Source organism: Anomaloglossus baeobatrachus, chromosome 2 (assembly GCF_048569485.1).
Source record: "Anomaloglossus baeobatrachus isolate aAnoBae1 chromosome 2, aAnoBae1.hap1, whole genome shotgun sequence".
NCBI classification, from domain to species: domain Eukaryota; kingdom Metazoa; phylum Chordata; class Amphibia; order Anura; family Aromobatidae; genus Anomaloglossus; species Anomaloglossus baeobatrachus.
The window spans coordinates 476,723,747-476,742,964 of NC_134354.1; the positions used below are offsets into that span (position 1 = coordinate 476,723,747).

Below are 19,218 nucleotides of genomic sequence, written 5' to 3' on the forward strand. Positions count from 1 at the left end.
CCACACAAAGTATGAAAGTGGACGGTGATTGCAATAGCGGAGGTGCCGAATCAAAACCGGCGATAGCCAACAGACTGGACTGCCCCATAGATGAGTACAGTTTCAGGACTGTGTTTTGCAGAGCAGCTTGGGTACACTTGTACAGCGCTCTAGGATGCTGTAACAGAGGGCTCACAGATGCTGGTTCTACTTTATATGGGGGAAACCTGGTGACAGATTCACATTGTTTTTTAAACTTTGCATATATTTTTACATAGTTAAGGCTTTGAAGTGTCTAGCTATATATAATATACAGCCATGGAGGAAAAAATTGGCACCCTTGAAATTGTTGTAGGAAATAAAGTACCGTATTTTCTTTATCGTTCCTATGGGAGACCCAGACATTGGGTGTATAGCTTCTGCCTCCGGAGGACACACAAAGTACTACACTAAAAAGTGTAGCTCCTCCCTCTGAGCATATACACCCCTTGGATAACCAGATCTAGCCAGTTCATTGCTTTGTGTTCAGGAGGCATACATTCACACATGCATTCTCATCTGATTTTTCATTTTTGGAAAGTTTTTGAAGAAAAGCGGGTCCAAGCCTGGACTCCCGGCATGTCCCTTCTCACCCCACTGTGTCGGCGGTGCTGTTAAGGTTGATTTACAAGGCTGGAGCCTTACATGCCGCGCTCCTTCACCATCCCTCGGGCTCTGGCTTGAAGTGGGAGCCAGCACGGTTCTCCTTGCTTTGCAGGAGACCGGTCTCCATCCGCAGCCCTTCAGGATCCTGCTGGACGGAGCACTCATCCCCAGGGACTTGGAACCCTGCGTCTCAGCAAGCTAAGTACCTGAGACGTTTATATTCGGGGGGTCCCGGTACTTTATTATGGTGGGAGAGTGTGCTGTGTAACTTTTGTGACATTTCCGGCCGGTTCTCTGGCTGTCGCCTGAGAACTGCGCTGATGGTGCCTGCGCGCCGGCCGCATCGCTTAAATTTAGGCCCCGGCTTCGCCGGAGGCCTACTTTCGATTTCACTGCCCTCGCATGTCAATCATGCAGAGGGACAGTGCGGCTCCGCCCAGCGGCCGTTCGGCACAGGGGAGGGACACTCCTCTCTGAGTACATGTCCCCTCCCCTGTAAATCTCCTTGGCCCTCCAGATCCCGCTCTCAGAGCAGGTCCCGCCCCCTCTCCTCGCTCCGGCGCCATTTTCTCAGCGTTTTTCTCTGGATCAGCGCTGGTTGCAGCATCCCTGCTAAGCTGCTTGGGGGTCCGGGCTGTGGGATCTGGAAGGCACACAAACGGTCTGGTAAGCCACAACCTCCGGTTGTGGACCTTCTTATATACTCTCTGGGGGTCATTCTGGCTCAGAGCCCCCACTTCAGCAGCATGTCTCACACGAGGAGCAAGGCTGCAAGGCTGTACTCAATATGCACTGCATGTAAGCTCGTGCTGCCTGAACCGAGCACATATCCACATTGTGATGCCTGCTCTAACCTGACAATGCCTCAGCCTGGAATCGCACCCACAGTGGTCCCTCCGGCTGCTCCGGCTCCGGTGGCTGAACCCCCGGCTTGGGTAGAATCCTTCTCTAGGTCAATCTCCCAGTCTTTTGCCGACTCCATGGGACAGCTGTCCCGGACTTTGCTGAACATGCATCAGCCCCCTTCTCAGGGCGCCTCTGCTGCTAGGGCTCTCTCAGCAGAGCTCACAGAGGATTCTTCATCTGGTCCCAGACCCCGTCCTCCTAAAAGGAGACGCAGGGTCCCCTCTCCTTCCTCGTCCCGCGGCTATGATTCACGAGCTGACTCGCAGGACGAGGAGGATGCCTTTACTGGGGGCTCGGACGCTACCTCCATGTGCCCCATTGATCTGTCTGAAAGTGACGCAGATGTTAGTGATTTGATTGCGTCCATTAATTCTGTACTGGACCTCAATCCGCCAGTATCAGAGGAGTAACCCTCTCTGGCAGAAAAGCACCAGTTTACCTTGCCTAAGAGGACAAGGAGTGTGTTCTTTAACCACTCCAGTTTTCAGGCCACTGTGACCAAGCCTAGGGCCTGTCCTGACAAACGCTTCCCAAAGCGTGATTCTGATGACCGTTTTCCCTTTCCACCTGAGGTGGTCAAGGAGTGGGCTCATTCACCAAAGGTAGACCCTCCGGTGTCTAGACTCTCAGCCCGGACAGTTGTATCAGTGGCTGATGGCACCTCTCTTAAGGATTCCACTGACCGCCAGGTTGACCTTCTGGCCAAATCTGTATATGAGGCGGCAGGGGCCTCGTTCTCCCCATCTTTTGCAGCAGTGTGGGCTCTCAAGGCCATCTCTGCTTCTCTAGAGGAGATGCATTCCCTCACCAGGGAATCTATGCCCGAAATGGTTACCTTAACTTCCCAAGCTTCAGCTTTTTCATCCTATGCCATGTCTGCCATGCTGGAGGCTTCTCACCGCACTGCGGTGGCTTTGGCTAATTCCCTCGCTATCCGCAGGATCTTGTGGCTTCGAGAGTGGAAGGCAGATGCTTCTTCAAAGAAGTACCTTGCTGGGCTCCCTTTTGCTGGATCCAGGCTATTCGGTGAACAACTGGATGAAATTATTAAGGAAGCTACTGGCGGGAAGAGTACTTCCATGCCACAAACTAAAACCAGGAAACCTGCCCAGGGTAGGAACCAGTCGAGGTTTCGTTCCTTTCGTTCTTCCAACTGGTCATCCTCTAAGCCCTCGGCCTCGTCCACTAACTCAGCCAAGGACCAAAAACCCAACTGGCGCACAAAGGCGCGTCCACAAAAGACCGCAGGAGCTGCTGCCACTAAGGCAGCCTCCTCTTGACTATCTGGCCGCGCCAGCAACGTCCTTAGTCGGTGGCAGGCTCTCCCACTTTGGCGACGTGTGGTTTCAACTCGTCTCCGATCAGTGGGTGCGGGATATCATCTCCCACGGCTACAGGATAGAATTCTCTTCCAGCCCGCCAAACAGATTTTTTCTGTCAACTCCCCCCTGCTCCAAGGCCGCCGCCTTCTCTCAGGCCGTGGCATCCTTGCAGGCCAACGGAGTAATTGTACCGGTTCCCGCCCGGGAACGGTTCAGAGGTTTCTACTCCAATCTCTTCCTAGTCCCCAAAAAGGACGGTTCCTTCCGGCCCATCCTGGATCTCAAGCTTCTCAACAAGCATGTTCAGGTGCGGCATTTTCGCATGGAGTCTCTGCGATCAGTCATTGCCTCAATGACCCAAGGAGATTTCCTGGCATCCATCGACATCAGAGATGCCTATCTGCATGTGCCAATTGCAGTTTCACACCAGCGTTGGCTACGTTTTGCAATCGGAGAGGAACATTTCCAATTCGTGGCTCTCCCCTTCGGGTTAGCCACGGCCCCTCGAGTATTCACCAAGGTCATGGCAGCAGTGGTTGCGGTTCTGCACATCCAGGGGTTGGCAGTGATTCCTTACCTGGACGACCTTCTAGTCAAGGCTTCATCCAGCGCAGACTGTCAGCGGAGTGTCTCGCTCACTCTCGCCACTCTAACCCAATTCGGGTGGCTTGTCAATCTGCCCAAATCCACTCTGACTCCGACCCAGAAGCTCACGTACCTAGGGATGCAGTTCGAGACTCTGCCGGCACTTGTGAAGCTGCCCTTAGTCAAACAGCAGTCCCTCCATCTGGCGGTGCGCTCTCTGCTGAGGCCCCGCCGTCATTCCATCAGGCACCTGATGCAGGTGCTGGGTCAGATGGTGGCGTCAATGGAGGCTGTTCCCTTTGCCCAGTTCCATCTGCGTCCTCTGCAGCTGGACATTCTCCGCTGTTGGGACAAGCGGACTTCCTCCTTGCACAGGCTAGTGGCTCTGTCGCCACAGACCAGGGGCTCCCTTCAGTGGTGGCTTCGGCCCCTCTCTCTGTCTCAGGGACGCTCCTTCCTGGCCCCGTCCTGGGTGATCCTCACCACGGATGCCAGTCTATCTGGCTGGGGAGCGGTATGTCTCCACCGAGCACAGGGCACTTGGACTCCGTCCGAGTCAGCCCTCTCGATCAATGTGCTGGAAACCAGAGCTGTGCTTCTGGCTCTCCTAGCCTTTCACCACCTTTTGGCGGGCAAGCACATCCGAGTCCAGTCAGACAACACGACAGCGGTTGCCTACATCAATCACCAAGGCGGGACACGCAGCCGCCTGGCAATGTTGGAGGTTCAACGCATCCTTCAATGGACGAAGGACTCCAAGTCCACCATATCCGCAGTCCACATCCCAGGCGTGGAAAACTGGGAAGCAGATTATCTCAGTCGTCAAACCGTGGACAGTGGCGAGTGGTCCCTGCATCCGGCAGTGTTTCAGTCAATCTGCCGCAAGTGGGGCACTCCGGAAGTGGATCTAATGGCATCCCGGCACAACAACAAGGTTCCGGTTTACATGGCTCGCTCCCACGATCCTCAGGCCCTTGCAGCGGACGCTCTGGTTCAAGATTGGTCCCAGTTTCGTCTGTCCTACGTGCTTCCCCCTCTAGCTCTCTTGCCAAGAGTTCTGTGCAAGATCAGAATGGAGGGCCGTCGGGTCATCCTCATTGCACCGGACTGGCCCAGGCGAGCTTGGTACCCAGACCTGCTCCATCTGTCCGTAGAGGTGCCGTGGCATCTTCCGGACCGTCCAGACCTTCTCTCACAAGGTCCGTTTTTCCGCCACAATTCTGCGGCTCTCAGATTGACGGCGTGGCTCTTGAGTCCTGGATCTTGACGGCTTCTGGTATTCCTCCTGAAGTCATCTCCACTATGACTCGGGCTCGGATGTCTTCCTCGGCCAAGATCTATCACAGGACCTGGAGAATTTTCCTGTCCTGGTGTCGCTCTTCCGGCCATGCTCCTTGGCCTTTTTCGTTGCCGACCCTTCTGTCCTTTCTACAGTCCGGTCTGCAGCTAGGACTATCCCTCAATTCCCTCAAGGGACAAGTCGCGGCTCTGTCAGTGCTGTTCCAGCGGCGTACCGCCCGGCTGGCTCAGGTGCGCACCTTCATGCAGGGCGCGTCTCGCATCATTCCGCCTTACCGGCGGCCCTTGGATCCCTGGGACCTCAATCTGGTCCTCACGGCCTTGCAGAAACCCCCCTTTGAGCCTCTTAGGGAGGTTTCTTTGTCTCGTCTTTCACAGAAAGTGGTCTTTCTAGTGGCCATAACTTCCCTCAGGAGAGTCTCTGATTTGGCTGCGCTCTCTTCGGAGTCACCTTTTTTGGTTTTTCATCAAGACAAGGTGGTTCTCCGTTCGACTCCCGACTTTCTCCCTAAGGTGGTTTCTCCTTTCCACCTTAACCAGGACATTTCCCTACCTTCCTTTTGTCCGGCTCCTGTTCATCGCTTTGAAAAAGCGTTGCATACTCTGGATCTGGTGCGGGCGCTCCGGATCTATGTGTCTCGCACCGCTGTTCTTAAGCGGTGCACCTCTCTTTTTGTGCTAACCACAGGTCGGCGTAAGGGCCTCTCGGCTTCTAAGCCGACCTTAGCTCGTTGGATTAGGTCGGCCATATCCGATGCCTACCAGTGTACTCAGGTGCCTCCCCCGCCGGGGATCAAGGCACACTCGACCAGAGCTGTCGGTGCCTCTTGGGCTTTCAGGCACCAGGCTACGGCTCAGCAGGTCTGTCAGGCTGCCACTTGGACTAGCCTGCATACCTTTTCAAAGCACTACCAAGTGCATGCTCATGCTTCGGCAGATGCGAGCTTGGGCAGACGCATCCTTCAGGCGGCTGTCGCCCATTGTGAAGTTAGGCTCCGCCTACTTCTCAGTTTTCTGTTTATTCCCACCCATGGACTGCTTTGAGACGTCCCAATGTCTGAGTCTCCCATAGGAACGATAAAGAAAAAGAGAATTTTGTTTACTTACCGTCAATTCTTTTTCTTATAGTTCCGTATTGGGAGACCCAGCACCCTCCCTGTTGCCTGTTGGCAGTTTCTTGTTCCGCGTGTTATCACCGACTGTTGTTGTAGACAGAAGCTCCGGTTGTTCCGGTTCTTGCTCTATCTCTACTTGTGGGTGGCTATTCTCCTTCAGCTTTTGCACTAAACTGGCTAGATCTGGTTATCCATGGGGTTTGTATATGCTCAGAGGGAGGAGCTACACTTTTTAGTGTAGTACTTTGTGTCCCCTCCGGAGGCAGAAGCTATACACCCAATGTCTGGGTCTCCCAATACGGAACTATAAGAAAAAGAATTTACGGTAAGTAAACAAAATTCTCTTTTTTCGGATTTTAAGACTCCCTTTTCCTCTCAACTTTGGGAGGAAAATGAGGGGTACGTCTTAAAATTTGAATGTAGCTTACCGGGGGTTGTGCAGAGGGGTCAAAGGAGGCAGGGAGATGCTCCGAGCAATGCACTGTTTGGAGCTGCTCCGTTCTGCTCTGTGCTCGGCTGCTCTGTCGTGCTCGGCTGCTCCGTCACCAGCCCCGCACAGAGCAGCACCCAGAGTGAGTATCTGGGCCCCCCTCTATACTACTTGCAGTGCTCCAGTACTGCCCCTGCCTCCTGTGACCCCTCCTCCCTGGTAAGACACTACCAGATTATAAACGGACCCCATATTTTTATTTTTTTTTTACTTTTTCCCCCCTCCAAATTTGGGGTGCGTCTTATAAAACGAAAAATACGGTTGTTCTTTCGACAAGTTATTGCTATTAAAAATGTTTTGTTATACATTTTTGAAGAACGCACACAAAAAAAACACAATAAAAGCAGATTGGACATAAAACCTCAAATTGTTGGCACCTTCAAGTTAATATTTGGAATAAATATTTGCAATTAATCACTTCCTATAACAAACAACAAGCTTCTTACACCTCTCATCTGGAGTTTTGAGCCAATCTTCTTTTGCAAACAGCTTCAGATCTGTTATATGAAGGGTGTCTTCTCCCAACAGCAATTTTAAAATCTCTCCATCCACAGTTGTTCAATGGGATTTTGATCTGGACTCATTGCTGTCACATCAGAACTCTCCAGTGCTTTGCTTCCATCCATTTCTGGGGGCTTCTTGATGTTTGGGGCCATTATCCTGCAGAAGACCCATGACCTAGGATGCAAACAAAGCTTTCTGACACTGGGCACTACATTGTGACCCAAATACCTTTTAGTAATCTTCAGACTTCATGACACCTTGCACACAGTCATGGCACCCAGAGGCAACAAATCAACATCAAGACATCATTGAACCTCCACCATAGCTGACTGTAGGTACTGTTATTTTCTTTGTAGGCCTCATTCTGTTTTCAGTAAACAGGAGAATGATGTGCTTTACCAAAAAACTCCATCTTGGTTTCATCTGTCCCCAAGATGCTTTTTCCAGAAGGATTTTGGCTTTCTAACGTACAAGACATTTTGGAAAACTGTAGTCTAGCTTTCTTTTTATGTCTGTATCAGCAGTAGAGTCTTCCTATGCCTCCTGCCATAGTGTTTCATTTAATTCAAATGTCAATGAATAGTTTGTGCTGACATTGATACACCCTGACCCTGAAGGATAGCTTGAATTTCTTTAGAACTGGTGTGAGGGTGCTTATCTACCATCCGGACTATCCTGCGTTGAACCTGTCATCAATTTTTCTCTGCCGTCCTCGTCCAGGGAGATTTAGCTACAGTGCCATAGGTTGTAAATGTCTGGATTATGTTGCGCACTGTGGACAAAGGAACATCAAGATTTCTGGAGGTAGACTTGTAACCTTGAGACTGATATTTTTGAACAATTTTGGTACTGAAGTCCTCCCAGTTCTCTTCTTTCTGTTCTCCATTCTTAATGTGGCACACAATGCAAAGATTGAGTCAACTTCTCCCCTTTTTAACTGGTTTCAGGTGTGATTTTCATATTGTTCACATCTGGTACCCACAATTTTGGAAAGGTGTCAACAATTTTGTCCTGCTGCCTGTTTTGAGGTTTGTAAAATTATATATTTTTTTTTTTCTGTTTTCCTTTGTGGTGTTGCAATACACACAAAGGAAATAAACGTGCATAACAAAACGTGTAATTGCAGTAATTTTCTGGAAGAAATGCTTCATTTTCTGCCACAATCTCAAGGGTGCCCACACTTTTGACCATGACTGTGTGTGTTGTAACTTTTTTTTTTTATTTTTTTTTTCTACAGCCTGACCTTGTTTCCACTCCTAACTTTGTTGTAGAAGTCACAAAATTAGAAAGCAACAAGACCTTAGTACTGGACTGTCACTATCCTGAAGATGAGGTAAAGTGGTGGTTCTTAAATATAATTGCTTCTTTATAGGGATCTGTTTAGTCCGGAGTATCTGCTTACCAAATAGATATACCCTGATTCACCACCAGTATTCTTTATCATTCCCCGTGGAACATTACTGTGCATGGTGTGGCGTCTAACTGCAGCTCTATAGTGTTAGTAGACAGAAGATATGCTCAGGCCTGATAGATATACGAGGGGCTGCTGATAAGTTTTTGGCTTTATCCAGAAAGAAACAAGATAGGATGATGAAACTGTACATTATTCCACATACTCTCCTTGATGTCAACACACTTCTTACATTGGTATTCCAAGTTCTGTAAGCTGAGCAAAAAAAAAGGATTTTGGTTGTGCCTCAAACCAGGAATCCGTACAGTCATGGCATCAGAAATGGTGTGAAATGTGGTACCCTTGAGGTGCTTCTTCATGTTTGGAAACAGATGATAGTTGGAGGAAGCTAGATTTGGTGAATAAGGTGGGTGATCAACCAGCTGGAAGCCCAGCTCTGCCAGTTTTGTAGTGATCGCTTGTGCAGTGTGAACGGAGGTGTTGTCTTGCAGAAATAAGATTCCTTTGGACAGCTTGCTGCGCCTTTTGGCCTTCAGAGCTGCCTTCAGTTGGTCCAAAAGTTCAATGTAATACCTTGCATTGATGGTGGAATGCTTTTTAAGGTAGTCCACTAGCAGCACACCCTCCTTATCTCAGAACACAGACGCCATCGCCTTAGTGGCTGATTTTTGCCCCCAGAACTTCTTTGGAAGAGGAGAACCACTTTTGACTGCTCCTTATTTTCAGGGTCATGCAATTAAATCCAGTTCTCAATCATAGTGACCAGTCGATCCAGGAAGTTATCAGTCCAGAAACGCTGACAAATTGACCGGGAAGCTTTCACTCGCATGCTTCTCTGATCTATTGTCAAACATTTGGGGACCCACTTTGCAGATAGCTTCCACATGTCCAAATGTTCATGGATAATGACATAAACACGTTCTCAGGAAATCCCCATGAGGTCTGCTATTGCTTCAGCTGAAATTCATCGATTCTCCAGTATGAGGTTGTGCACAACATCGACGATCTCCGGAACAACAACCACTCTTGGTCGTCCAGGACGTGCCTCATGATTGGTGCTGAAGTGGCCCGTTTTAAATTTGGCAACCCAGTTCTTAACTGTGAAATATGAAGGGCATCGACCATGAATATCCTTCACAGACTTTCCTTGTTGAAACAATAATTTTATCACTCCTCTGCTCTGTTGCTGTGAATATCGCATTAGACTCCGCCATTTTGTTTTCCCGCGTGAGTAGAACACTGTTGCCGTAAGCTACAAACACAAAATTTTGAAAATATATTAGACACATAAAGCTTTCATGTGACGTAATATTCGAAACAAAAAAAGATCACAAAGCCAAAGACTTATCACCAGCACCTCGTATAAAGATAGATATTTTTTTAATTTGAAATGTAATTACAGTAGGTCCCAGAAGAAAATAATCTGTTCCCAATTTGTAAGAATTAGAGAGACAAACAAGCAATACAATCACACTTATAGGGCAGAAACCTTTGCAAAAACAAAAATACGCTTTTAATACCAACTGAATGAAAATGTTCCTTCACTCTGGACTACTCTGCCATTTGTCAGGTAAATTCATCATTTAATGTCTTGTTAGAGCACTTTTTTGTTTGTCTCAAGCTTGCGTTATTTTTGACATTCCTTAATGAAGGTTGGACAAGGTGAGGAAGAGGAAGAAAGTGACATCTTCACTATTCGAGAAGTTAGCTTCCAGCCCACTGGAGACACAGACTGGAAAGAGAACAGCTACACACTGACCACTGATTCTCTTGACTGGGTTGGTATCGAATAATCATTAATGTAATATTTTTCGTTATAGCTTGAATCACAACCGTATGTGCAAGAGTGTCCCAATGTGTCACAATTTCCACTCTTTGCAACATATCCATGGTTGTGATTCCTTCACACACTGAATGCAACTTTTTATTTTTCTTATTTTAAATTATAATTTTGATGTGCTAATGAATTTGCTCCACGACACCTAAGTGACGCCCCACCATTTGCCTCCTCCTGAATACTCTGAGGTACAGGAAGAATGAGAAATATACATCATCAGTCACAATGCATGGCCTGTCTGACGGCTCTCCTGACTTGTGTGACCGTAGCTGTCATTCTTGGGTTAGGAGAGCTGCCGGCCAAGGCCATTCATTGGGATGCAATTGTTGGCAGTGTTCTGCGACTGCACCCATAGTGAGTTATTCACCTTCTCCTCACCCCCCCAGCAAAATGGAAATTAAAATATTTAGGCTGTGTTCCCACTTTCAGTATCCATTGAGTTTTCAACGTGACAGAATTTCTGCACCACCTCCAATCCATAGTTTACTTGCTTGGAAATACGCACCTCGGGTGAGTGTACGCAGTGTAGGAAAGCAGTGTACGTGAGATTTCTATTAATCCCATCCAATTTGCTTGGACTGTAAAATGCTGCATTTTTGTCTCAGCGAAGATACCCAGTCAAAAAAACTCGTTGTGGGAACATACCCTTAGAACTCTTATTTATGTTTTTCTATACCACATATTTAATAAAATCTACAGAGTCATTATCGTTTTTATTGAGCCCAAGTCACCTAAATAAAGGTCTAAATAGTTAAATTTCACTTTCGGCGGTGACACTCCTTTTGAGCACATTCTTAAAGCACAGCTTAATAAAAGTAGAATTGCTGTAATGATGGCTTTCGGAAGGCCACTGGCTGCCTTACCACTCTGCTCGTGACTCCTGATCTATTGCCATCGTGTTGTATGAAAAGGTAGACTGACTACTTTGACCATTTACATGCTGTGGTCTGTGAAAAGGTGTTTAAAGGGTACTTTACACGCTGCGATATCTGTACCGATATCTCTATCGAGCATACCCGCCCCCGTCGGTTGTGCGACACTGGCAAATCGCTGCCCGTGGCGTACAACATCGCTGACACCCATCACACGGACTTGCCTTCCCTGCGACGTCGCTCTGGCCGGCGATCCGCTTCCTTAAGGGGGCGGTTTGTGCGGCGTCACAGCGACGTCACACGGCAGCCGCTCAATAGCAGAGGAGGGGCGGAGATGAGCGGCTGGAACATGCCGCCCACCTCCTTCTTTCCTTATTGCCGGTGGACGCAGGTAAGGAGACGTTCGTCGTTCCTGCGGTGTCACACATAGCGATGTGAGCTGCCTCAGGAACGACGAACAACATCGTGCCTGCAGCAGGAACGATATTAAGGAAATGAACGACGTGTCAACGAGCAACGATTTTTCACGTTTTTGCGCTCGTTTATCGTCGCTCATTAGTGTCACACGCTGCGATCTCGCTAACTGCGCCGGATGTGCGTCACTAACGATGTGACCCCGACGATATATCGTTAGCGATGTCGCAGCGTGTAAAGCACCCTTTAGGCTATGTGCGCACGCTGCAGATTTACCGCTGATTTTACCGCAGATTTGCTGCAGAAAATGTGTCTTAACATTTCTGCAGTCATTCCCCAGCAAAACCTATGGGTATGAAAAAAAAAATGCCTTGCTCACACTGCGTTTTTTTTATACCTGTGGATTTACCCGCGGAATTAATGAGCATGTCACTTTTGTGCAGGTACCTCAGTTTTTTGCCATAGATAATGGTAAAAAAACGCAGGGAAAAAACGTGGCTAATACGCATCAAATTGCGACAAACTCTGGTGCGGTTTTTGATGCGGGTGCGATTATTCTGCCAGAGGGTGCAGATTTTTCTTAAGTCCATTTTCTACTGCACATATAGCCTTAAGGAGTTTTCTGGCCTTCATAAACATTTTAGCAGTGTGAAGCATGCTTGTAGAAAAAAGTCTGCATAATTGCACGCAGGATCCATGATATCAGTTTTCCGCTGGTTGGAAGAGATGACTTCCCAAACACATCACTTGACCTTACAGTCAATCGGTGACCCAGACCAGGGGTGGGGAACATTTTGCTGGCAAGGGCCATTTGGAAATTTCTACCAACCTTCAGGCGCGGCACAAAACTATAAACTTGAAAATGGCCGTGTTTATATTTGATCAAATAATTAACTCATGTGATGTTCGGTGATATTAATCATGTTGCATCTCACAACTGCTTTTTCACGTTTGTGTTGGTCTGGAGCACAGTCAGCTCTTTGTGATAATAAGTTTGGTAAATCATATACATGACACGGGAGGCGCAGGGACTGCTGTATGTCAGTGATGCGGGAGGCGCAGGGACTGCTGTATGTCTGTGACGCGGGAGGCGCAGGGACTGCTGTATGTCAGTGATGCGGGAGGCGCAGGGACTGCTGTATGTCTGTGACGCGGGAGGCGCAGGGACTGCTGTATGTCTGTGACGCGGGAGGCGCAGGGACTGCTGTATGTCTGTGACGCGGGAGGCGCAGGGACTGCTGTGACGCGGGAGGCGCAGGGACTGCCTGTATGTCCGGGAGACAGAGGCGCAGGGACTGCTGTATGTCAGTGACGCGGGAGGCGCAGGGACTGCTGTGTCAGTGACGCGGGAGGCGCAGGGACTGCTGTATGTCTGTGACGCGGGAGGCGCAGGGACTGCTGTGTGTCTGTGACGCGGGAGGCGCAGGGACTGCTGTATGTCTGTGACGCGGGAGGCGCAGGGACTGCTGTATGTCTGTGACGCGGGAGGCGCAGGGACTGCTGTGACGCGGGAGGCGCAGGGACTGCCTGTATGTCCGGGAGACAGAGGCGCAGGGACTGCTGTATGTCAGTGACGCGGGAGGCGCAGGGACTGCTGTGTCAGTGACGCGGGAGGCGCAGGGACTGCTGTGTCAGTGACGCGGGAGGCGCAGGGACTGCTGTATGTCAGTGACGCGGGAGGCGCAGGCACTGCTGTATGTCTGTGACGCGGGAGGCGCAGGGACTGCCTGTATGTCCGGGACGCGGGAGACACTGGTGGCACAGGCATCACAGGAGGGCAAAACTGGTTACTTTTTTTTTTCTTGCTTTAATTTCCTAAGAACAAAAAAAACAGGTTTTCTTCAGCCAAAATGTTCAAAGCAAACAAAACAGTCCTTTTACAAGATGGGCACAATAAAGCATTACGTGCAGATCTTTTCCATTCACAAGGCTGTACAGGCACTGCTGAGACCTAGGCTGTCCACCATTACGGTCTGTCCCCCTCTAACACATACAATAACTGAGGCAGCTGACTTGCCTCAAATAGTCAAACCAAAACCTGGAATGGCGGTGTGGCACGGCCAGCCCCACCCAGCTAATTTGGCCCTTCCTGACACCCAGACCCTAAATCTTGGCCCATTTAAAAACCCTCTCCACTGCTGGCCTGCTGCTTTTCTGGGTCCAACATGAGTCTAGCCACGTCACAGAAAATATATCTAACGTTAATAGGCGTTTTCTGATTTCTTTCCAGGCTTTGTATGACCACCTGATGGATTTCTTGTCTGACCGTGGCATAGACAACACTTTTGCCGATGAGCTGATAGAACTCAGCACTGCTTTGGAACACCAAGAATATATCCATTTCCTGGAAAGTCTCAATAAATTTGTTAAATGTTAATATTGTATAGTTAGCTTATCTCCATTTTTATGACAAACTGCAAATTCTATTGCTTCTGTGCCATCCACATAATAATGGCCCTCAGTTCTGTGTGTGTGGATGTGTAAAGGACTATATTGGTTTTTAAAGGGAACCTGTCATGTTCTAAATAGTATCTGATCTTCAGGGTTGCTTGTTAGATTGATATACATATTTTATGGTTAATATTTTAGTAAACCTTGAATGTTATTCATTCATATCCCTTTTGTATATCCATAGGAGTCCAATGAGCAGTCCTACTGAATGATTGGCAGTTTGTATGGCTGTGCATGTCAATCACTCGCTAGGACCGCCCATTGGACTCATGGATACAAACAGGAGTCATTTAAAGTAATAAAATACACATTATACTGAATCTTTTCCAACAAACCTACATATCAATCAGGTCAGCTTCTCCTCTTATACCATGTTGTCCACAGATCAAACCGTATATACGAGGCAGGTTCCCTTTAACTATGGCTACACTTCCATTCATCGGAGGGATGCAGGCGCTCTTTAGACTTCTTTATTTGTTAACCTTATTTAATTTTGTAAATTTGCTCCAGACTCTAAATGTTATAAATGTGGACAGTCACACTGGGAGTATAGGCGTGAGCTGGTTAAATTCCAGAAGTCAAGGAGATCACTAACATTACTCCCATATCCTAAACTGAACATATTAGAGACCTTTACTAGAGCAAAATGGAGTTAACACTGTAAGTCTTGTTGGTGCAGCTTCCTTTTCAGCTCTGTACTTTGTTTTTCTACAAACGCCATTAAAAAATATTCCCATATGTTGCTGCCTGTGTGATATTTTCTATCTTTATTTTGAAAACGAGGACTACTCAGTAACACTCCGCATACAGTAAAATGGATACCATTTACATACTTTGTAACATTGTTGTTTTAACACTGAATGTAGATGGCAGATTCAGTTAAAGGGAATCTGTCACCAGGTTTTTGCTCCTTAATCTGAGAGCAGCATAATGTAGAGACAGAGTTCCTGATTCCAGCGATGTGTCACTTACTGGGCTGCTTAGTGTAGTGTTGATAATCTCCTGCTGATTAAACAGTGATTAGAGGACTACTTGGAGTGCTGCTAGGTAGTCCAGCATATTCATGATCTCTATAACAACTACTAGATCGGCAGCAGACAAAACACGGATTTTATGAAAATGACAGCAAATGATTCAGTAAGTGACACATCGCTGGAATCAGGGTCTCTGTCTCTTCATTGTGCTGCTCTCAGATGGGGAAGCAAAAACCTGGTGACAGATTTCCTTTAAGGAGAAGCTTATAAGGCCCTGTGCGCACTAGAAAATGGAATTTTCTTAAGAAAATTCCGGACCCTCTGAAAGATTACCGCACTTGCGGTAAAAAAAAAAAACCCGCTGTAAACCGCACCCAAGAACCGCATGCAGTTTTGCCGCGGTAGTAACACTGTTTTGCCACGGGTTGTTCCCTGCAGTTTTTGACCATTATCATGGCAAAAATTGCAGGTACCTGCGGAAAAGTGACATGAACACTTTTTGCTGCAGAAAACATGCAGCAAAACCTGTTGGTGAAAGACCGCAGTGTGCGCACAGCTTTTTTTTTTTTTTTCTTTTTCGCTCCTAATTGGGAGACCCAGACAATTGGGTGTATAGCTATTGCCTCTGGAGGCCACACAAAGTATTACACTTAAAAGTGTAAGGCCCCTCCCCTTCTGGCTATACACCCCCAGTGGGATCACTGGCTCACCAGTTTTGTGCTTTGTGCAAAGGAGGCAACACATCCACGCATAGCTCCACTTTTTAGTCAGCAGCAGTTGCTGACTATGTCGGATGGAAGAAAAGAGGACACATATAGTGTCCCCAGCATGCTCCCTTCTCACCCCACTGTATGTCGGAGGTGTTTGTAAGGTTGAGGTACCCATTGCGGGTACGGCGGCAGGAGCCCACATGCTGATTCCTTCCCCATCCCTTTTTACAGGGCTCTGGGTGAAGTGGGATTTACCGGTCTCCAGGCACTGAGACCGTGCTCCATCTACAGCCCCTGGAGAAGATGCTGGATGGAGCGGAGTACATCAGGGACATGGCCCTGCTTCCTCAAGGTACTCTGTGTCCCCGTGCATTTGGCGCTCACACCGCAGCATGCTGGGTGTTGTAGTGCGCCGGGGGACATCAGCGCTGCGGCGCCTGTGCCATGGCCTCATTCAGCTTCGCTGAAGCAGGCTCACTTATGGGAATTGGTCGCGCCGGCCGCTGGGACTGCGGCGCGGCTGGCACTTGTAGTGCGCCGGGGACTTCAGCGCGGCCTGCGCTTTTACGGCGGCCGCGCTGATAACTAGAGTCCCCGGCTTTTGCGGCCTGCTTCCGTTCGTTCCCGCCCCCAGACCTGCCAGTCAGGAGAGGGGCGGGACGCTGGCCACTTCTAGGCATCGGTCGCGCCGGCCGCTGGGACTGCGGCGCGGCTGGCACTTGTGGTGCGCCGGGGACTTCAGCGCGGCCCGCGCTTTTACGGCGGCCGCGCTGATAACTAGAGTCCCCGGCTTTTGCGGCCTGCTTCCGTTCGTTCCCGCCCCCAGACCTGCCAGTCAGGAGAGGGGCGGGACGTTGGCCACTTCTAGGAATCGGTCGCGCCGGCCGCTGGGACTGCGGCGCGGCTGGCACTTCTGGTGCGCCGGGGACTTCAGCGCGGCCCGCGCTTTTACGGCGGCCGCGCTGTTAACTCGAGTCCCCGGCTTCTGGGCCTAGTCTCCCTTCGTTACCGCCCACAGCCCTGACAGTCAGGGTAGGGGCGTGACGCTGCATAGCACAGCAGCGCTGAGAGCTGGAGTATGTTTTGCATACTCCACCCCTCTCACTGTGTGCACTGTGAATCCGGATTCCCGCACTTTCTCAGGCACGCCCACGGCTTCCTTCTCTACAAGGACGCCGGCAGCCATTAGTGTCAGTTTCTGTACGAACAGAGACAAGTGTGGAAGACCCTGGCATTCTGACAGTCACACAATCGCTGCAACAGGCGTTAAGCAGCACCTGTGGTGCTAACCCCACTAGTGCAGAAGTGCACTTATAGATATGCTTGTACTATATACATTGCACTGTTTGGTCGCACGTTGTATATACCCTCCTGGATTATGCGGAGGAGTTATCAGCATATTCTCTGTGTAAAACAAAGGTGCAGAACCACATGTTTTTCTATACAGCTGGTACAGCATGTACGGCTATACGGCCGGCAGGTTACATAGACTCCCATTGTATGCACTAATGGCCAGGGGATGAGGACGGTGTCTGCAGTATTTACTGACAGTTTTTCTGAGACTATGGCTATGATACTAGAAGCCTAGCAGTCCGGACATGTCTCTCACAATATGGGCACTGTTGAATCATTGATCCATGGCCCCCCTCAGTGTGAACAACTAACAGCTCCGGGAATGTCACACGCATCCCAGAGTCACGGCTCTGCACGGACGTCAGTCCCAGACAGCCTAAGCGGGCTCACTATGAGCGGCCTCGGTTTCATCAGGGTCCTAGCAGAGGACTCGCTGTGTAATGAGGCGGAAGTAGCGGCTCAGGATTCTGATCCTGAGACCGCTCTCAATCTGGATACACCTGATCGTGACGCCATAGTAAATAATCTTATAGCGTCCATCTATAGAATGTGGGTTATTTCTCACAGCTCCTCCAGTGGAGGAGTCAGCTTCACGTATTTTTCTGGACCACTCTGCTTTCAGAGAGGCAGTCCAGGAACACCACGCTTATCCAGATATGCGCTTCTCCAAACGGCTTAGGATACACGTTATCCCTGTCCCCTGACTTGGTCAGGGACTGGACCCAGTGTCTCAAGCGGCATCCTCCAATCTCCAGGCTTGTAGCTAGATCCATAGTTGCAGTGGGAGATGGAACTGCTGTTGGCTCCGGCATTCTCTCCCTTGGGGCACTCCAAGCTATTTCAGCTTGTCTTACACAGATTGACACGGTTACACGTACATCTGTGCCGCAGGTGGCATCCTTAACCTCTCAAATGTCTGCATTTGCTTCTTACGCGATTCAGATTGTCCTGGACTCTGCGAACCGTGCGGCGGTAGTCTACGCTACTCCGTGTTTTTAAGCAGAGCCTGGTCTGCTCGTTAAGTGAATGGAAGGCAGATTCTGCTTCCAAAAAAGGTTGCCTACCAGTTGCCTTTTTCTGCTGACCGACTGTTTGGTGAATGTAACCATTAAACAGTCCAGGGGTAAGGATTCATCCTTTCCTCAGCCCGGACACAACAAACCCCAACAGAGCAAGAGGCAGTCGGGGTTTTCGGCCTTTTCGAGGCTCGGGCAGGTCCCATTTTTTCCTCGTCCAATGTGGACTCAAAAGGATCAGAGGAGCTCAGGTTCTTAGCGGGCTCAGTCACGCCCAAAAAATCGACAGTCTGAAAACCCGCTTCCAAGGCGGCTTCCTCATGACTTGCGGCCTCGGTCGGTAGCAGGCTCTCCCGCCTTGGCGATATTTAGCTGCCATAGGTCAATGACCATTGAGTGTGAGACATTCTGTCCCACGGGTACAGGATAGAGCTCACTTCTCGTCCTCCAACTCGATTCTTCAGAATTTCTCCACCTCCCGGCCGAGCCGCTGCTCTTCTGCAAACAGGGTGCACTCTATAGGCAGAAAGAGTGATGACCCCCGTTCCTCTTCAGGAACAAGGTCACGGTTTTTACCCCAAATTCTTTGCGGTACCTATAACAACGGGCCGTTCCATCCCGTTCTGGATCTAAAAATGCTCAGCAAGCTCGTGGACACCAGGCGGTTCCGGATGGAATCACTCCGCCTCAAGGTCCCAAGGATATTTCCTAGCATCATTAGGCATCAAGGATGCTTATCCACACGTGCCGATTGATCCAGAGCACTAGCGTGTCTACGCTTCGTTATAGGAGACGAACACCTTCTGTTCGTAGCTCTACCTTCCGGCTAGCGACAGTCCCACTGGTCTTCGCCAAGGTCAGGGCAGCAGTAGTCACAGTCCTGCACTCTCAGAGTCACTCTGTGATCCCGTATTTAGACGATCTACTTGTCAAGGCACTCTCTTGGGAAACATGCCAACACTGCCCGAACGTTGCGCTGGAGACTCTCTAAAGTTTTGGGTGGATCATCAACTTTTCAAAGTCAGATCCGACCCCGACCCTATCGATAACATATCTAGGCATAGAGTTTCTTACTCTCTCAGCGATAGTGAAGCTTCCGCTAGACAAACAGCATTCACTACGGGCTGCAAGCTCTTCTTTAAGAACCAGTCGCACACATTGAGACGCCTCATGCACTTCCTACGTAAGATGGTAGCAATGGAGGCAGTTCCTTTCGCGCAGTTTTACTGCCTCCACTACAATGAGACATTCTCCGCCAATGGGACGAGGAGTCGACGTCCCTCAACAGAGTCGTCGTTCTTTCTCAGGCGGCCAAGGAATCTCTACGGTGGTGGC

General features: G+C 49.3%; 1 protein-coding gene across 1 annotated transcript in view; it reads left to right on the top strand.

Annotated features, from left to right (window-relative positions):
• The window catches only part of C1QBP (complement C1q binding protein), a 15,441-nt gene extending 873 nt beyond the window's left edge, over positions 1-14,568 (top strand). Inside the window, exons 2-4 of the mRNA XM_075333789.1 lie at positions 8,083-8,178; positions 9,909-10,034; positions 13,610-14,568. Coding sequence (XP_075189904.1) covers positions 8,083-8,178; positions 9,909-10,034; positions 13,610-13,756 — 369 coding nt within the window. The 3' untranslated portion in view covers positions 13,757-14,568. The remainder of the gene's footprint in view (positions 1-8,082; positions 8,179-9,908; positions 10,035-13,609) is intronic.
• Positions 14,569-19,218: the final 4,650 nt, after the last annotated feature.